This window comes from Myotis yumanensis, unplaced genomic scaffold, assembly GCF_028538775.1.
Source record: "Myotis yumanensis isolate MYYU_CA2020_CCGP unplaced genomic scaffold, mMyoYum1.0.hap1 SCAF_5, whole genome shotgun sequence".
NCBI classification, from domain to species: Eukaryota; Metazoa; Chordata; class Mammalia; order Chiroptera; family Vespertilionidae; genus Myotis; species Myotis yumanensis.
The window spans coordinates 454,136-473,035 of NW_027223756.1; the positions used below are offsets into that span (position 1 = coordinate 454,136).

Genomic DNA, 18,900 nt, shown 5'->3' on the forward strand with positions numbered 1-18,900 from the left:
CCTGCACCCCCAGCCATGACATGTGTGGATGAGGCGGAGAGGGGGGGGTGGTAGACAAGGGCCAGACTGAGGAGGGCCTGAGCCTGGCCGTGCTCCTGACCCCTCCCCAAGGCCCTGGAGACATGGTGCCCCTGCTGACTCTGGGGCCGAGGGCCAGGGCCGAGGAGTGAACGCACTTCACACACAGGAGCGGGCGGACGGCGGGCCCTGCGTCCTGTTTTTACTGTCAGGAGCCGCCCGCCATCCCCACGCCGGCTCTTCTCAGACTGGCCCTCCTCCGCCTCCCTGGCTCCGAGACCCTGTGTGTCGCATCACCCGAACCTCCCCAATGTCCACAGAAAGTTCAACTGCAAAGAGTTCCACACACAGTATTTTTTCATTTTGAAACAACCCCCGACTCCCCAAAAGCTACAAAAACAGAGCGTCACAGGCCCAGTTTCTCCATAGCATCTTACCTGATCACAGGACAAGGGCGGGATCGCCATGGCCACCCACCTGCAGACCCTCAGCGGCAGCCTCCCGCCCGTTCCCCTGGCCTGGGCCACGGAGCCTGGAGCCTGGGACGGCCCAGTGTCCTCCCGGACCGGACGCTCTGAGCACTGGGCTTCCTCGCTATGCGCTTGGCAAGAAAACCACGGAGTGACCTGTGCCTTGTCGGGGCGTCAGGCTGGGCGCTCCCCCCTCCCCTCTGTGCACGGGGTGCTCCCTGTGGGCCCCACGGCCTGGCTGTGAGAAACAACATGGCTCCGAGGCAGAGCTAAGCCGCAGGCTGGCAGCCATTCTCGTTGATGCCGGAGTTTCCTTTGGTACAAACACACGGATATTTCTAGTTTAAACTTTCTTTTAATCCAGTCAACACAGATTTTAATTTTTTTTTAAATATATTTTATTGATTTTTTACCAAGAGGAAGGGAGAGGGAAAGAGAGTTAGAAACATCGATGAGAGAGAAACATCGATCAGCTGCCTCCTGCACACTCCCTACTGGGGATGTGCCCGCAACCCAGGTACATGCCCTTGACCGGAATCGAACCTGGGACCTTTCAGTCCGCAGGCCGACGCTCTATCCACTGAGCCAAACCGGTTTCGGCAATTTTGTTGTTTTTTAATTTACTGAGAGACATAGATTTGTTGTTCCCCTTGCTCACTGGTTGGTTCTCTATGTGCCGACTGGGGACTGAACCCACAACCCTGGCACATCAGGATGCGCTAACCATCTGGACGCACAGCCAGGGCCACTTCTGCAGTTTCTAACATCTTTCTCATATATCACAGATACTCTTGGATTCTGCTTCTTCATTGTTTTGTTTTATAAAAACGGGAAAGAAAACCATTTTTCCAGGGAAGTTTTCTAAAATTCACAAACGTCCAGTGTTACAAGATGCGGCTCGAGTGTCCACTCACAGACGAGACTCAGTCTGTCACCGTCACGGGCCTCCCAGGTGACAGGAAGCCGTCCCACGTGCATTTTAGACAGAACTCGCACCCGGGGGAAGATCATCTCTCACAGTGATCCAGGAGGCGGAGGATGAGCCCTTCCGGCTGCGAGCCCCGCCCACCGAGGTGCCCCGAGGGCCTCGAGGCCCCATTCTCAGCCACACCCCACGTGATCCCCGTGAGAATTAGTGTTTGTCTGCCTTTCCATCCATCAAATCTCCAAACCCCAGTTTTTCCAGTGGTTCCTGTGCCATCAGTTGCCTGAAAGACAGACAGACAGGTGTCAGGTGGAGGGAGAATGAGGAGCAGCGCCCAGGTGCCCAGGCTGCCATCCCACTGGAGGGACCTGGTCCTCACCAGCCTCCTGCTGTTCAGGCGCCGGGGCAGGTGCCTGGGAGCCCAGAGCCCCTCCTGCCTCCCACTCATAGGCCGGGAAAGAGCTGGGTCTGCGTTGTTTTGTGTGGGGAGGCAGCTCTGAGGCCCCCGCTCACCTCCCGGACGTGCCGGTACCCGCCCCTCGCTGGCCACCATCACTGCCACCCCCGCTTCCAACGCTGAGCGTGTGCGCCCTGCACCCCTGCGGGCGAGCCGCCCCAGGCACGCTGGGCACTATGAACACCTGCGATGCTCAGACACAACAGGTTCTGTGGGCCTGTGTGCGCTGGCCACGCTGCTGAGAACACAAACAGCCCGGAATGACCTGCACCCACGCCCCCCGGGTCCCCTGCAGCCGTCCCCACTCGGAAAACCACCGGAGCTGCTTCATCAGCCAGGTGCTCAGGACTTGCTCTCAGACTCAGCAAATGGAAGGGGGGTGGGGACGGGAGAAAGATGGAGAAATGTGGGCAATTACTGGCGCCGGGGGACGAGGGCAGGGCTCATTGGACTGCTCTCTACTCTGCACGTGCTGGACAATCTCCACTGCGAAAAGCCAGGATCCACTTAAACATAAAAAGTCTACGCGGAGGACAGGCTAAGTAAGTTGTCTGTGTCCCCAAAAGGGCTGGACAAGCTGGTAGGTAAGCTCCTTGCTTAGCACACTTGCCCCTACCAGTGTGAGCTGTGTGTTCAGTGGTTTCAGGTTACACCCGGGAAGGTCCCCAGAAGGCGGTGCCCAGCAAGGAGTTCCACAGGAGAGGCAGCCAAGGGGCTGGGAGGGGCCTGTCGCTGGAGACAGGGTGGGCGGGCGGCAGGGAGGCCAGATCCCGGGAACCTGGGCAACAACGCGCAGGACTGAAAGGGCAGCTGCACCTGCAGGCCGGCGGCTGAAAAGCCAAAGCGGCCCGAGCTCAGACAGCAGTGCCAGGTGCCTCTGAACCGTGTGCTGGCTGGGAGGTGTGCCCGGCCTGGCGGGGTGGTCAGGTGCCGGGTAAGAGCATCCTGGGCTCCGAGGGGCAGGCTAACAAAAGCTCAGGGAGATGTCCGCCGAACGGCCAGCCCGGTCAGCACAGGGTGGACTGGCAGCAGGTCACAGTAACTCCAGGGCAGTGGGCTCACACTGGGCCAGGCCCACAGTGGACCCTCTCGGTCCTGGTGAGGAGGACGCCTGGCCAACAGCTCTCAGAGCTGCAGCCTGACTTCCCTGCGGTGGGCGGGCCCAGGACCCCCAGGGACGCACTGGCCCTGAAGCCTGTGAGCACCCCCTAAGGCAGGGGGAGCCCACTGCAGGCTCAGGGGTTCTGGGGGAGATCACTTGGGTTCACCCCGTGGGGGACCCTGAAGTCAAGGCCTCCGCCGGCGGTGGTCCGAGAGGCGGTCAGGAGCGGGAAGGGCCAGAGGCCACACTGTGGTCGTGTTTAAGCGGCCAGTTTGGCTCAGGATATAGAGCATCGGCCTGTGTCAGGGCGCCTGCAGGAGGCAACCATCCACGTGTCCCCCCCCCACCCACGTTTGTCTCCCCCTCTATCCCCCTCTCTCTAAAAAAGGTCCATGGAAAAATACCCTCGGGTGAGGATTAACAACAAGAAATAATACAGAAGTGGCTGGGAACCGGGCGCCGTCGGAAGTCCTCCACCCCCCACCTTTAGGTGCCCACTGCCTCCCGTCGCCGGCACATTCCGAACCGCACAACACAGGGCCAAGGGGGCGGGAGCCACTGCGCCCCGCCTCCGGCTCCTCCCTCGGTCCGCAGCCGCAGCGACGGCACCCACCCCGGTCTGCGGAGACGCTGCCGGGAGGAACGCGGCCCGCGCAGGGTGCCCCGAGGGAGAAGCTCCCGTGCGCACGCGCCGGCCCCAGCTTGGGCAGGACGGACCCGGCGCCGCAAGGGCCTCTGGGAAAGCCGCGTCCCCAAGGAGACAGGGGCGGCCGCAGGGGCCTCTGGGAAAGCAGCGTCCGGGCGGAGGCGGGGGCGAGCCGATGGGGGCGGGGCCGGGGGCGGGGCCCGCACTTGCCTCTCCATCCTGCACTCTAAATATTCTTTGGATTCGTGTCTGCACAGCGCGTTCTCAAACTTGTTTTCGCGGAGACACTTCATGAACTTCTCCTGGAAGCGTCTGCATTCACCTGGGACGGGAGCGAAGGCAGCATTTTGTCCCCAAAGCGCCCGGGCTGTGCCTGAGGTGCCCCGTGAAACGCTGCGGACGGCAGCACCGACCTCCCGGAGCCCTGACTGGCCCGGGAGCTTAGCCACCGCAGACCTCAGGCCGAGAGGTGACTGAGGTGCCGGACATCTCGCGAGACGCGCCGACGGGCGCCCCCCGCGGCCCGAGACCCCGCGCCGCTCACCGAAGTGGTCCAGCGGGAAGCTGCCCTTGTCCGGCGGCCGCGGCTGGAAGCTCTTGGACCCGAAGTTCATGGCCGTAGACATGATGGTGGCGCCGGAGCCTCCACGGGCGGTGCACGCACTACGCAGGCCGCCGGCCGAGCGCCGAGCGCGTCGAGCGGCCCTCGCAGTGAGGCCCCGCCCACCCTCGAGGCCCCGCCCCACCGCTGGGGCCCCGCCCTCTCCCGCGCAGGCTCCCCGCAGCGCCCAGCGGTTCTCAACCTGTGGGTCGCGACCCCTTTGGCCGGCGAACGACCCTTTCACAGGGGTCGCCTAAGACCATCCTGCATATCAGATATTTACATTACGATTCATAACAGTAGCAACATTACAGTTATGAAGTAGCAACGAAAACAATTTTATGGTTGGGTCACAACATGAGGAACTGCATTTAAAGGGCCAGAAGGTTGAGAACCACTCACAGCACCCAGCGCGGGAGGTTCAGCAGCGGCCCCGGGACGCAGCCTCCGAGCACACGGAGCACACGGAGCCCGGCCGGCTGCGGGGCCGCGGTGTTGGGGCCGCCAGGGCCTGCCTGTCGCTCACCTGGCAGAAAGGCAGTGACGGGGGAGTGATGAGCTTCCCGGGCGGCTCAGGACGACAGAGATTTACTCTGCGCCCGGGGGTGCCCGCAGGCTGGTCCCTTCTGCGCGGTGACTCTCCCCTCTTTTTTATTTTTTTAAATAAAGTTTTATCTTATTCATTTAAAATACATTTTTATCTTTATTATGTGTTTGTTGATTTTGGAGAGGAAGAGAAAGAGAGAGAAAAACATCAGTGATGAGAGACAATCACAGATGGAACCGAGGATCGAGCCCGCAACCTGGGCCTGTGCCCCGACCGGGAATCACACCGTGACCTCCCGGTTCGTAGGTCAACGCTCAGCCGCTGAGCCGCCGCCGGGCTCCCCTCTTTTCCAGGGGCTGCGGGCAGTCCTTGGGGTTCCTGGGATGTAGACCCATCACCTGATCGCAGCCTCCACCCGCTCCCGGCCTCTCCCTGGGGGCGTGTCTGTGTCCGGATTTCCCGCTAATCGCTGGCGTAGGGCCCACCCGCAATGGCCTCACCGGAGCTGTGACTCCGCCAGGACCGTTTCTCCTGCATTCCCCGAATCCTTGTGGGAACAAGGGCATCCTGGAGAGGCGGGCCCCTGGCCGTCATTCCTTGTTGCTGTGGCAACAACGACAACAGTGAGAGGCTCAGTGGAGACCCCAGCCCTCCCCCAGCCCTGAATGCTGGGCACCTCCACCTCCACCCCTTCAGGGTCAGGAGGAGCAGCCACCTCCAAACACAGGCTTCCAGGCAGCTGCCTGCCAACGGGCCCCACAGCCCCGCCCCAGGGCCAGCTCCTCCTCCAGGCCTGGCTTGGGTGCCCCCACCCCAGGAGGCCCCCACCTTGCCGGGTGCCTCCCCAGCGGGCATCGCTGGATCGGGTGCCTGTGGCCGCACCTGCTTTGTGGGGGGAGGGGCAGCACAGAGCGGGCACCCGTGTGAGTGGGTCCCTGGGGACACCCAGGGCTGCTGGACACCCATCCCGTCGCCTGGGCCCTGACCGGCGGGGCCTCTGGGCCCCCTGACAACCGCAGAAGGAAAATTGCACCTTGTTCTTGTCGCATAAACAACCCTTTTACAGGCTGGAGCCGGGGCCACACAGTTACTCATTAGCAGCTTCCAGGGCCGCGGACAATAGCGGCTTTATCACCAGCAAGTCGCACTTTCCACTCGACTAGATGGAACCACTCGGCAGTAAAAGGGGCAGCCCCACCCCCTGCCCGCAGCCTCGGCCGGTGGCCCGGCGGGGTCGTGACCTTGAGGTGACAGCCAGCTTTTAATGGACTCCTCCGTGGGGGACAGAGCTCAGCTGTGCAGCTAAGAAAAGCAGGGGAGGAGCCAATGTTTCTGGAAGCCCCCCAGTGCGGAGGCTGTTTCCCAAGGGTCCCGCGGCCGGGAGGGTGCCGGCGCGCAGTAGGCACCGGTCGATGCTCCCTGAAGCGTGAGCCTAGTCAGTGTCTGTCCTGATCCTCGTCTTACACGGGGACACCGAGGCCCAGTCCCGGCCGGGGGCCTGTGGACACGTCCGGCCAGACTCAGGCCGCGACCCCTCGCTTCCCTCGTGGATTCGCAGCCTGGGCAGACCCGCTGGGGTGGCTCAGCCTCAGGCTGGAGAGCCCCCTGTAAGACAGGGCACCCCGTGTCCAGAGGAAACGCAGGAGCAGCAGAGGAGGGGCCCAGAGCCTGGGCTCCGGCTGCGTCAGCGGGAACCTGACCTCACCCGTCACAGTAGGACCACCTGCCGGAATCTGACAGGCAGCAACCCCGGCTCAGGGACCCCCTTTCTCGGGATGGATTTTACGTCCCTTGCACCCGAGCACGGAGAAATCTGCCCACAGGTATTTTTAGCAGCTGGTTCGGAGGCCCAGGCCAGGCAGGCGGCTCCTCCCCACCCCCCGGGGAAGGTGTCACATCTGAACCTGCTCTGTGTCCAGGACGAGAAGTGGGCAGAGGTGTGAGGAAGCACACAGGTAACTGGGAGGCGCGGGAGCCGGGGGCACAGCGGGTGGGGGCGGGGGCTCCCCGTCACTGAGGCCGGGGCGACATCTGGGCCCTCCGCCGGGTGCCTGTGAGGAGCCCAGACAGAGCGGGTCAGCGTTGCTGTGGGCTGACCGGTGGCCCCACAGGAGATGGCCCACCTGTTCTCCGCAGGTGTGACTACGGGAGGAACCGGACGAGGTGACCTGGGGGAGGGCGGGCTGCACCCCAGGTCGAGGGCTCCTGAGGGGGCCGAGCGGAGAGGCTCACAGACACAGGGAGAGGAGCCCTGACCTGTTGGGGGACACGGAGGAATGCGGGGCCACCAGGACCTGGGGCCTCAGAAGGTCCTCCCCGAGCCCCCGGGGCCCAGCTCTGCCCACACGCAGTGGCCCCATAAGGGTCCAGACACCCCCATCTGAGGCCTCTGGGGCTTCCCCCAGGCTGGACCCTGCGGGCACCCAGACAGACCAACTCCACCCCACGCCAGGCACAGGCCCCTCAGCCGCCCCAGAGGGGGGCCAGGGCTCTGAAGGGCCCACCTGGTGCCAGGACCCCTGAGGGGTGGACTTGAGGGCAGTGGGACAGACTGTTCTGGAGCCCTGCCCCCTCCCCTGGCCGGGACAAAGCTGTGTGGCTTCCCAGACTCGGGTCATAGGTCGTGGCCTCTGCCCCTCGTTCCCAGAATAGGGGTCAGAGGGGTCAATCCTGAGACTTGGCGGAAACTTTGGGGACCCCGCCCTGACCCCCCTTACCTGCCAGCGTACCAGGACCTCTCAGCTGAACCCCCGCTTCCTCCTCCGTCGAGGAGGCCTCCTCCAGGCTGCCAGGAGGAGCTGAAGGCCCCATGGCAGAGCTGGCCAGCGCCCGGCCGGGGGACGGTCCCGGGATCCCACCGGCACGTGCCCAGGACTGCACAGACCCGTCCTCCAGGCTGCGCCCGCCTGCAGGCGGCTCCCTCGGGAGGGGGGCCCTGTAACTCGGCTCCCAGGTGGACCCTCTGAGGCCCCGTCTGTCCGAGGGGCTCTCGACGCAGAGTCACTGCCCGCTGGTTCTCCGCGAGGCTGGGGGCCCTAGGACCCCGCCCACCAGCTCCGTCGCCCTCTCTCCTGGCCGAGCCGCACACACGGGTGCTCAGTCGAAGCTGCCAATGAAGTGACCGTCCCTGATCGGCAGGACCCAGCCACACGCCTGGCAGCAGCCTGGGTTCGGGAGCTCGGCCCGAAGGACTGAAGCCCCAACAATTAGCTGTTCCCCCGGCCCCCCCCCCCCCCCCCCCCCCCCGTATCCCACAGCCGGGCGGTAGGACAGGCCACGTGCAAAGGTGTGAGCACCCCACCACGGAGGCGTGCAGGGCAGCCACGGAGGCGGGTAGAGGCCTGTGGTGGGGCCCAGCCTGTGGGGCCGGGCTGGTGGCCTCCTGTCGGGGCAGGTGGTGGGAGCAGGCCCGGCCAGTTCTGGTGCCAACAGCTTCCCGCCCCTCCTTGCTCCTTCCTAAGAGGCGCCTCCCCCCCTCCCGACTGGGTGACCGGGTTCAGGAGACAGCGTGTGGCACAGGACAAGGGCTGGTTAACCGGCCACCTGTCACCCGCCAGCCGGCTGCAGGGCCGGCCTCTGGGCGGTCAGCCCCGCCCTGTCCTGGCGCAGGCTGGTGCCTCAGGCCCAGGTGACGGAGCAGCTGTCACTCAGGGCTGCTCCCTCGGGGCCGGGTGGGGGCCCTGCTGGCGACCTGACGCCTGGGATCCGAGGTGTCTGCGTGCAGCCCCTCGAGGACCAGCCCGGGGTGCTCCCACTGGCCCACGAGAGGGGCCGGGTGGGCACAGGTGGTGGTGGGTTGGGAGGCCCAGGAACTCGGACCGGGGCCAGGGGGGGAGGCTCAGCAGGGAAGGTGGGCTCCCCCTTCGGAGCGGGGCCGGGCTCTAAGCCCGGAGTCCTGGTTCTGATGGGGAGACTGAGGCAGAGGCGGGGGCTGCCGGGAGGGGCCACGGGCCACCCAGGTCCTCTCCCCTGCCTGACGGGGTGCCCACGCACAGGGCTGGGGCACCTGCCCCCACCGCCCCCGCCCGCCCCCTGCAGACTCGACCCCACATTCCCCACACGCCTGTCGCTTTAAGCCGCCTGGCTGTCCCCTGCAAACTGCTTGTTCCACATTCTCGGGTGGTGGGTGTGGGGTGCGGCACGCCCTCTCGGAGGCCTATAAGGCGCAGGGCGGGACGGGGGGCCCCACCACCTCGTCCTCATGGCCCCGCTGCTCCTGGGGCTCCTGGGGCTGCTGGGGCTCTGGGTGCTGCTCCGCGCCCACGCCCGTGCCCGTGCCCCCCGCCCGGCCCCACGCTGGCCCCCCGGGCCGCGCCCGCTGCCCCTCATCGGGAACCTGCATCTGCTGCGGGTGTCCCAGCAGGAGCGCTCGCTGATGGAGGTAAGAGGGGAGGCGTCCTGCAGCCGGGCGCCGCCCCTTCCCTGAGGAAGCAGGGCCCTCGTTTTCTGGGACCCCTGTGGGTTAGGAGGCTCGTGGTCCAGCCAGGTAGGGACACAGGGACCCAACTGCCCGCCTGCTGTGGGAGGAGAAAGGCTCCACTGCACGTTGAAGATGGGCCATCCAAGGAGCAGAGAGCCAGGAGGACTTCCTGGAAGAGGCAGCATTTGGAGAGACCCTGACTGCTGCAGGGGCAGGTTCGGGGCAGTGGAGGGGAGGGAGCAGGCCTCCTGGGAGCGGCACATGCAGCAGCACTCATGGGGCTGCCCACTGCCCACTGCCTACCAGAGGGGCAGCTGGTGGCGGTTCCACCTCCCTGGGTGGCAGACTGCAGGTGGGTGGGGAGGGGCTGCACATGGCTGCAGGCCTGGGTTCTGGGTCCCGAGGCTGCGATCCAGCACGCTGGGGCAGAGCGGCCGAGCCCCAGCCCCAGCTTCAGCGGGAGGATGGCAGCCCCCACATCGGCCAGGGGTGTGGTGGGGACAGAACAGGGCGGGGACTGGGACGGGGCCCCCAAGGCCAGCGCTTGCTGGCATATTGTTCTGTGCCCTCACGCCGGCCAGGGGAGGTCAGAGTGAGACACATGGGCCAGGCGGGCCCTTCGAGGGGCGGGGCTTGGGCTCCTGTGCAGGCCCCAAGCTTCCAGCGCAGCCACCCCAGCGCACAGCCCTCAATCCTCCCCCGAGTGTCCCCCAGGACGGCCACACCCAGCACCACAGGCGGTGCCCCTTCCGGAAGGTGCAGGGGGCTCTGTGGGGCCCGCTGTGCGGCTCCCGGCCCTCTCCTCACGGCCCCCCACTGCCAGCTCGCAGAACAGTACGGGCCGGTGTTCACCGTCCACTTGGGAGGCCAGAAGACGGTGGTGCTGACCGGCTACCAGGCGGTCCGGGAGGCCCTGGTGGGCACGGGGCAGGAGCTGGCCGACCGGCCCCCCCATCCCCATCTTCCAGCTCATCCAGGGGGGCAGGGGTAGGTTTGCGAGGGGGAGAGGGCCCCCCCGGTGGGGAGGGGCAGTCGCCAGCCCTGCTCTTCCGGGGGAGGGGGGACAGGGTGTCCGTGTGGGGGTGGGGGCGGTGCGCGGGGACCCTGCAGCCGGAGGGGACGAGGCCAGCCGGGGAGACAGCGGGACAGTGAGCGCCTGCCTCTGGGGTGCCCCCCCCCCCCGGGGCCTACAGGCATCTTCTTCTCCTCGGGGCCTCGCTGGAAAGCCGCCCGCCAGCTCGCCGTGCGCACCCTCCACGGCCTGGGCGTGGGACGCGGGCCCGGGGCCGACAAGGTCCTGCAGGAGCTGCGGTGCCTCGTGGGGCAGCTGGACCAGTACGGAGGTGAGTGAGGGCCGGGGGGGCCCTTCCCCGGGCCCCTCCCCACTGAGGCCTGTCTCCCCCACAGGCCGGCCCTTCCCGCTGGCCCTGCTGGGCTGGGCTCCCTCCAACGTCACCTTCACGCTCCTCTTCGGCCAGCGGTTTGACTACCAGGACCCTGTGTTCGTGTCCCTGCTGGGCCTCATCGACGACGTCATGGTCCTGCTGGGGACGCCCGGCCTGCAGGTGAGAGGTCAGAGGTCGCCAGGGCCACCAGCCAGGAGGGGTGAGGTCGGCGAGGGCAGTGGCTCCCACCTCCTTTGGCCACGCCCCCGAGCATCTCTCACGTCCCAATGCCCCCGGGACAGAGAATTCTTGTGATTCACGTGGAGGAAGCCTAAGGCCATGAACTTGGTCCACACAGGCTCCCAGGAGCAGGGCGTCCACGAACGAGAAACACAAAACCAAAGGACAGCTGGACACTGAGGAAGAAATCACTGAGAAATGGTTAAAATAACGATATGAAGAGATAGGAGAAAATAGCAAAGTTTCAAAACACGATAGAACTGAAATGCATAAACATGTCACAAAACGTATTTATAAACTGTACATGAGGCCCCTAGAACCATAAGAAACACAAAAAATTCAGTTAACTCCTCGAACCCGCCCCCGCCTCCATGGGCCATGCCCGCACTGGGCTGGCAGCGCCGCGCTGGGCAGTGCGTCTGAGCCCTAATTCTGGTCGGGGAGCAGGTGGCGGGGCCGCTGCGTCCCTGCACGGCCGAGCCCCCCTCAGGAGGCCGCGGGCCCAGCGCCGCACCAAGGCCCATGGCGGAGCCACCGGATATGGGCTGGCCGCTTGGCACCCGGCAGCCGGACGCTCTAGCCCCCGCCCGGTGCCCGCTCACCGCCCGGTGCCGGCCCAGGTGCGTAGTTTGCTCCCGGGACGCACAGTGCAGGTACAGCGCACATCTAGTGAGCGCCGACTGCATGCCGACCCCGCTGGCCGGTTCAGAGGGGCTGAGGGCCGAGCCCTGACGGTGCCAACTCCTCCCTTTCAATGGCAGCGACTCAGCTCTCCCCACAGCACAGCCCTCGCCCTCCAGCCCTCCCGCCGCCGGCTTTGGTTCGGTGGGGAGCAGGGGGCACTTGGTCTCCCAGGTGTTACTGGTCACCAGGCTCCTCCGGCCGCTGGTCCCACCACACGGGGCTGTGGGGACTGAGCCTCACCCACCCCGACTCGCTGTCTGCCCCGCCCCCAGCTGTTCAACATCTACCCCCGGCTGGGGGCCCTCCTCCAGCTGCACCGGCCGGTCCTGAGGAAGATCGACGAGGTGCGGGCCATCCTGAGGGCCCTCCTCCAGGCACGGCCGCCCGCGGGAGGCCCCGTGCACAGCTACGTGGACGCCCTGAGGCAGCAAGGCCAGGTGTGGCCCCCCCACCCCCCAGGCCTGGGCATCCGGGCCCACCTGGTCCTGCCCAGCTCCGCCCCGCCGCCTGGGGCTTCCCTGAGCCTATCTCCACCTGTGAGAGGGGCTCCGGTGCCGCCTCGGGCAGCTGGGAGGACGGGTGAGCCCCGCGTGCCGGCAGGTGCTCAGGGATCCTGGCGCTGCCCTTCCCGCCAAGTCTGGCTTCTGCCCCTTTTCTGGAGCCCAGAGCTGGGGGGGCCGTGGGGCAGCCTCCGGTAAGCCCTGCCCACCGGCCCCGCAGGGGACAGACCCCGATGGCTTGCTCTCGGAGACGAACGTGGTAGCCTGTGTCCTGGACATGGTCATGGCTGGCACCGAGACCACCTCGGCCACACTGCAGTGGGCGGCCCTCCTGATGGGCAGGCACCCGAGCGTGCAGGGTGGGTGTGCGGCCGCGCCCTCGCCTGCGCCAGCCCCCGGGGGGCGGGTCCCCGGGGCCCAGGGACGGAGGCCCCCAGGGACACTGGCGCCCTCTCTTGCCTGCAGACCGGGTGCAGGAGGAGCTGGACCGGGTGCTGGGGCCCGGGCGGCCACCCCGGCCCGAGGACCAGCGGGCACTGCCCTACACCAACGCCGTGCTGCACGAGGTGCAGAGGTTCATCACCCTTCTGCCCCACGTGCCCCGCTGCACGGCGGGCACCACCCGGCTGGGCGGCTACCTGCTCCCCAAGGTGGGCGGCCAGGCCTGGTCCACAGCCCTGAGCCTCACTGGCTCTCTCTTGGGGGAGGGGAGGCTGCGGGTGCCCTGATGCTGGGCTCACACGGTGGCAGGGAGGGCGTCAGAGCAGTAGGCCAGGGACCCCTGTGTGGTCTGGGGTCCCCTGTGAAACGGGGTGGCGCAGCGAGTGCAGGGTCCACCCTGGGGCAACCCTCACGGGCGGCCGGCCTCCCCGGGACCCTGTCAGGGCTCCTGTCCAGGGCCTGCGGGGGGTCAGGCTCCCCAGCCAGCCCAGCTGCTCCCCCTGCAGGGCACGCCAGTGGTCCCCTTGCTGAGCTCCGTGCTCCTGGACAAGACCCAGTGGGAGACGCCCGGCCAGTTCAACCCGGGTCACTTCCTGGACGCCGAGGGGCACTTCGTGAAGCGGGAGGCCTTCCTGCCCTTCTCCGCGGGTGGGCAGCTGCGAGCCGGGACCTCAGGGCCCGGGATCTCGGGGGCTGGAACCTCGGGGGCTGGGACCTCGGGGGCTGGGACCTTGGGCCAGGATCTCGGGGGCTGGACTCCCAGTCGCCCCCCCCCCCCCGCCCGCCCAGCTGGGAGCTGATGCCCCTGCCTCGGTTTCCCCACAGGCCGCCGCGTCTGCCTGGGGGAGAGCCTGGCCCGGACAGAGCTGTTCCTGCTCTTCACCGGCCTCCTCCAGAGCTTCCGCCTGCAGCCCCCGCCCGGCCTCGGCCCCGCTGGCCTGCGCACCGTGCCCGCGCCCGCCTTCACCATGCGGCCGCCGGCCCAAGTCCTGTGTGCCGTGCCCAGGCCCCAGGGCGCTGACCGAGGAGGCCTGGCCTGAGCTCTGGGCCCGGGAGGGTGTGGGTCACTGGCCTGGCGGCAGCCTGGACAGACGGTCCTCACCAGCCCTTCGCTCACCACAGGCCTGTCCGGCAGTGTGCCCGGGGCCGGCAGCTGTCCCTTCGGCCGCAGTGGGCCCTGGAGGCAGGCCGTCCTCCAGGCCCCGCACCTCACACTGGGCCTCGTCCCTCCTCCCAGAGCAGCCAGGGCCCCACCTCTTTCCATCTGCCCCTCCCCCGGCCCGGGGTTCAGCCGCTGCGTCTGCACCAGGACCCCCACCAGCCCCTCCCGCGCCCGTGCCCATTGGTGCAGCCTCTCCTCCAAATCCGTCTGACCCATGAAGCCCGCACCGCCCGCCCTGGGCCCGGTTCTGCGACATCTCCCCCATGTCCCCGTGAAGACAGGCTGCCGAGGGTGCAGCCAGGCCCCGAACTAGGCAGTGTGGGGGCACCCTCCTCCCGTGGGGTCAAAGTAATAAAAACCAAGAGTGAGCCTGGCCGGTGTTGCTCAGTGGTTTGAGTGTCGACCTATGAACCTAGCAGGTCACAGTTCGGTTTCCGGTCAGACATGCCCGGGTTGTGGGCTCGATCCGTGTGGGGCCTGCAAGAGGCAGCTGACCAGTGATTCTCTCTCATCATTGATGTTTCACTCTCCTTCCCCTTCCTCTCTGAAATTAATAAATATATATAAATAAAAACACCAAAAAGTGAGCCACTGCCGGGCCTCACCTCCCTCCTCACCATGGAAGCCTGGCCTGGGACGGGGGCATCGCTGGCCACACAGACGGGACTCGGCTGCGGGCCGATCCCCGGAGCTGCACGCAGTCTGGCCCCGGCCTCTGCGTGTGGGTCGGGGGGCAGGCGGGCCTGACGCAGGGCCACGCTGGCGGGCGACGGGCTCTGAACACCTGAGCCCAGCACCCCTGCCTTGAGGTGCCCTTGGCCAGATCTGTCTGTGGCTCCAGCGCTGGCCCCTAGCCACCCACAGGGGCCCCCCAAGCCCCCCAAAACCAAAACTAGGGCCCCGGAGGGTGAGCAAACCCTCCAGGGCACTCAGGGGGCGGCCTCAGCTCCCAGGGCTCGGAGAGGAGATGTCCACCTGCCGATGGAGAGCCCAGCGGAGCCCTGTCTGGTTTGCTCAGTGGTTAGAGCGTTGGCCCTCAGTCTGAAGGGTCCTGGGTTCAACTCCTTTTTTTTTTCGGGTTCAATTCTTGTCAAGGGCATGTACCTCAGTTGCAGGCCTGATCCCTGGCCCTGGTTGGAGTGTGTGCTGGAGGCAACCAGTGGATGTGTCTCCCTCACACTGATATCTCTCTCCCCGCCTCCCTTCCTCTCTCTAAAAATCAATGGAAAACTATCCCCAGGGGAAGATGAGCCAAAAAACCAAAACAAACCCAGCGGAGCTGAGGCCACCCCCCAGGGCAAACACCAGGGCTGGGAGGGTGTTGAGGCTCAGTCCCGAAGCCCCTCTGGCTCTCTGCCTGGAGTGTATGTGTGTGTGTGCAACCATGTGTGCCTGCATGTGCATGTGCGAGCACGTACAGGTATACGTGCACACGAACAGGTGTGTGTATGTAGACACGTGAGCGTGCATAGGTGTGCACACGTGTCTGCATGTGTACACACGTGTGCACACAAGCTGTGTGTGTGTACACACGTGTGTGCATATAGCTGTGTATGTGAGATCACGACTAGAGCTGCACCAGCAGGCACTGGAGGGGCCCAAGTTACCACACAGCACGGTGGGGTGCTGACCCCTGGGTGCCAGATGGGAGGGGTGGTGTGACCCCGAGACAGGGCTTTGGGTTGCAGGTGAATAGACGCCGAGGCCCCAGTGGTCAGCAAGGGACTGGCTCTGGCCCTGACTCCTCCCCTCGCCCCGAATGGGCCCCTGGTGCTCAGCGCTCAGCCCTGTGACTCCCGGGGTCCCACGCATGCACTGCTGGGAACAGGAGAGCAGGTCCATCTTCGTGCAGACAGACAGCAGGTGAATGTTCCTAGTGGCGGCTGTGGGAGGGCAGCACCATGGTCACTGCGGCCACTGCAAAGGGCCAGCCCACAGGAGGGCCATCCTGCAGGAGGGCCAGGTGACAGACGCCCGGCACGTCCTGGGGCAGGCACGGCAGGACGGCCTGGTGGCCGCACACGCTCCCTCAGGAAACACCCCTCCCAACCTGCAAGCAAGCAGGACGGACGAAGGACGAGAGCCGTGGCCGGCGTGGCCGCTTTATTGGAGGTACAGCCGGTTCCCCTGGAGCGGGCAGTGAGGCCGTGGTTTGGCCCAAGCAGGGAGGCAAGAGGTGGACGGCTAAGGCCCGGGAGGCTCCATGCGGCCAGGCGGGGAGCTCTGCCAGGCTCCGGGCCCTGGTAGAAAAGCAGGCAGCGTCTGGGCCCGAGGGCAGCTGGGCTGGCACCTGGCAGGGGCCTGTGGCCCTAGGAGAGCAGCTGCAGCACCTGCCGGGCGCGCCGGCTCCTCTCCAGCAGGGGGTGGCCCGGGCCAGCATCCGCCTCGTCCAGCTGCTGCATCAGGGCCTCAGCCTTCTGCACAGTCAGCTCCCTTGCCCGGCCCCTCAGGCCCTCCAAGTAGGCCAGCAGGGTGGGGAAGTGCTGGTCGGGGACCTGTGCAGGAGGGACGAGGGCCGGTCAGCAGCCAGGCAGGAGGACGCTGGGCTGATGCCTGCAGCGTGGGCCCTGGGTTCCGGTCCTGCCGCTGGTGCCTCAGGCCCATGGCGCTGCCCAGTGTTCTCGCCCGGGGACCCAGGGCCTGGGGGGTGGTGCCAGGGGAGGGGTGCTGGAGAGTTTACCTGCTGGAGGCCTGCCCCGCCCAGGTTCTATTTGAACTGGGCCCCCAGCACAGAAAGGAAGGAGGCACCACTGTGCAGGGTCAGGGCAGAGTCGGGAGGGGCGGTGCAGGCAGGGCTGGGAGACCCCCGCCCCCCCCTCACCCCGCCCCCCTCGGTCCCCCGGCCACCCTGGTCCCCGCCCCGCCCCCTCGGTCCCCCGGCCCCGCCCCCAGCGCACACCTGGTCGCAGTCGTACATGTGCAGCAGGAGCCAGGTCTGCCGCGTCTTCTGGAACCGCCAGCTCTGGCGCTTCTGGGCCCAGCTGGAGAGAACACGGGGTCTCAGCACCAGGCAGAGGCCTGGGGGTCTGTCTGCACCACTGGCCTGGTGGCCTCTGCTTGGCCGGGGCAGTGTCCAGGCTCCCAGTGTCCAGGGGGCTCTGGGGGCCCCCCCACAGCCCAAGGGCAGACATGGAGCGAGGCCCGGGGTGAGGCGGGGGTGCACCGGGTCCACCTGCCATTCCTCTGGGGGGTGCGGGGCCCCGCCGGCTGCCCAGCTGTAGGTGACCTGCCGAGTGACAGGCCGTCTGCCGGGGACAGGGGCACTTCACGGGCAGCACAGAGCAGCCCGGGCCAGAACGGGCCGCCCCGTCCTCCCAGGGACCACAGACCTGGGGTACAGCCCAGCCCCCCCCACACCCCGCGGCCTCTCACCTGCAGAGGTAGTCCAGGGCCAGCTGGGCACCCGAGGGCTTGGCTGGCAGGGGCTGGGCCGGGGCCGCGGCCGCCGCCTCCCGGAGCCGCTTTCTCTCCTCTTTCTTCCGTTCCTTCTTCAGCTTCCTCTCCAGGACCCGCTTCTCCTCCGGGGACAGCTCCGCCTCTGAGCTCAGGCTCTCCGCTCTCTCCTGAGGGGAAGGGGACCGTCAGGGTTCCAGCAGCTGCACCTCACTCCCCACCCCGCCCTCGCCTGAGGCCAGGGGTGCAGGCCCGCGGGCGCCCACTCAGCATGTCAGAGCTGACCCCGCAGAGGGCTGGGCGGGAGCAGACTGGCTCTGGGGTCTGGTGTTGCCCTGGTCCGGGGTGGCTGGCTCTCCTCTGACCGGGCAGGGCCCCCCTTCCTCCCTCCCAACCAGACAAGTGCCCCTGGGTCAGGCGGGCCCTCAGGGGACGGGCCCAGGACCGAGGCCCCAGAGCAGAGCTGAGCAGAGTGGGGCTCCAGCCCCCTCCGTCCTCTGCTCCCCCCACGCCCACGCCCCCTACCAGGCCCCCCATAAAGCGCCAATCCCTTGACAACACTCGCTCCTTCTGGAATCTTCTAAAACAACAAACCAACCCAGCTCCGTCAGCCCCTCCCTCCTCCCTGAATCAGGTGGAATTCACCAGCGTCAGGGCCTGGGGGGTGGCGGCCTCACAGGCCACCTCGAGGGTCTCCTTCCGGCTCCCGCACGTGCGACCGCCGGCTGGGGGGCAGGGCGGCAGGGGTTGGGGCATCTGTGTGTGGGAGGGGCGTGCCCAGTCCTAGAGGATGGTGGCAATGACCAGGACCCGCGGGCACCGCAGAAAGGCTGGCGGCAGCAGACAAGCACCCGTCCCCGCCGCCGAGGCGTCCCCCGCTGCTGGGCTCTCCTGGCCAACGGCCTGACCACCAGGCTCAGGCAGCACACGGGGCTCAGGTCAGCACCCAGCCGTCGGCAGCCTCGGGCAGTGCAGTGCAGCGAGGGGCAGAGAGGGGGCGCTGGGCTGTGCACCCCACGTGGGTACCAGGCTGCGTCTGGTGGCCCATGACTGGACCCCAGCACTTGCTTAGGCCAAGCAGGGTCGGACTGAGGGCGGCCATGGCGCAGGTGTGCCCTAGGGACCCTCTCTCTGCTCTTCCTGTGGGGGTGGGGCCCCCAAAGGGCCCTGGCTTCCCCTGGAGACATGAGCATGGCCCAGGGCTCTGGACTGTCCAGTCTGGGCTTCCTGCCTGAGACAGTACACGGTCACTCGGGGGGTGTTCCCCTCCCCACAGCGATTGCGCGCACTCGTGTACACGCGCACACACACGTACACGCACACACACACGTACGCGCACACGCACACACGTACACACACATACATAGACACACACGTGCCCGAGTGACAGGCTGCATAGCACTGGCGCTCACCCAGGCCCCGGGGCTGGACGGGGTGGGGGGTGGGGGCGGGGTCCGAGCACTGCAGTCCCCAGGCTGCTGGGATGACCGCCTGCCCGCCCGTCCACAGGCGTCCAGCATGAAGACAAAGCATTTCGTCCACAAGGAGTGGGAGAGGCCGAGGCAGGGCCTGGCTGCGGGCAGAGATGTCTGCGGGGACACGGAGAGCGCCCGGCCGCCGGCCGCCAGCACCAGGACATGCCATCAGCACCAGGACACGAGCCCTGACGCCGGAGCCTCCGAGGCAGCTGGGCTGAGAGTGTGGGCTCTGCACAGGCCTAGCCCGGCCGCCAGCAGCGGAGCCGGGATGAGGCACCAGACCCCGCACTGCCCGCTGGAGGGGGCTACTGACCCCACACTCGGGGCGGTCCGGCCAGGGACACGCTTTTCCTGGGTGAGGTCTGTGGAAGCCCAGGGTCGGCCCGGAGGCGGCCGGGCCCACAGCCAGGGCGCACCTGCCTCACCGCTGC

The 18,900-nt window shown here is 66.9% G+C and overlaps 3 protein-coding genes across 5 annotated transcripts in view; 1 reads left to right on the top strand and 2 right to left on the bottom strand.

The window, feature by feature from the left end:
* Positions 1–859: 859 nt before the first annotated feature.
* On the bottom strand, positions 860–4,280 carry COX19 (cytochrome c oxidase assembly factor COX19). The gene is made up of 3 exons (XM_070414240.1): positions 4,163–4,280; positions 3,829–3,940; positions 860–1,696 (listed from the first exon to the last, which is right to left on the bottom strand). Exons 1-3 carry the CDS (start codon positions 4,242–4,244, stop codon positions 1,621–1,623), a joined length of 270 nt encoding a protein of 89 aa, XP_070270341.1. The 5' UTR covers positions 4,245–4,280; the 3' UTR covers positions 860–1,620.
* A 4,687-nt stretch (positions 4,281–8,967) lies between these two features.
* Positions 8,968–13,962, top strand: CYP2W1 (cytochrome P450 family 2 subfamily W member 1). The gene is given in 10 exon segments (XM_070417047.1): positions 8,968–9,147; positions 10,010–10,132; positions 10,134–10,173; positions 10,380–10,529; positions 10,594–10,751; positions 11,768–11,932; positions 12,216–12,354; positions 12,461–12,645; positions 12,943–13,084; positions 13,262–13,962. Coding segments are annotated over 10 exon segments (1,497 nt in total). The 3' UTR covers positions 13,477–13,962.
* Positions 13,963–15,676: 1,714 nt separating this feature from the next.
* Positions 15,677–18,900, bottom strand: part of CHLSN (cholesin) — a 64,595-nt gene continuing 61,371 nt past the window's right edge. For all 3 annotated transcript variants that reach the window (XM_070414244.1, XM_070414242.1, XM_070414245.1), the window contains 3 exons: positions 16,971–17,161; positions 16,498–16,579; positions 15,677–16,093 (listed from right to left, as the gene is read on the bottom strand). In XM_070414244.1, the coding sequence (XP_070270345.1) occupies positions 15,908–16,093; positions 16,498–16,579; positions 16,971–17,161 (459 nt within the window). In that variant the 3' untranslated portion in view covers positions 15,677–15,907. The remainder of the gene's footprint in view (positions 16,094–16,497; positions 16,580–16,970; positions 17,162–18,900) is intronic.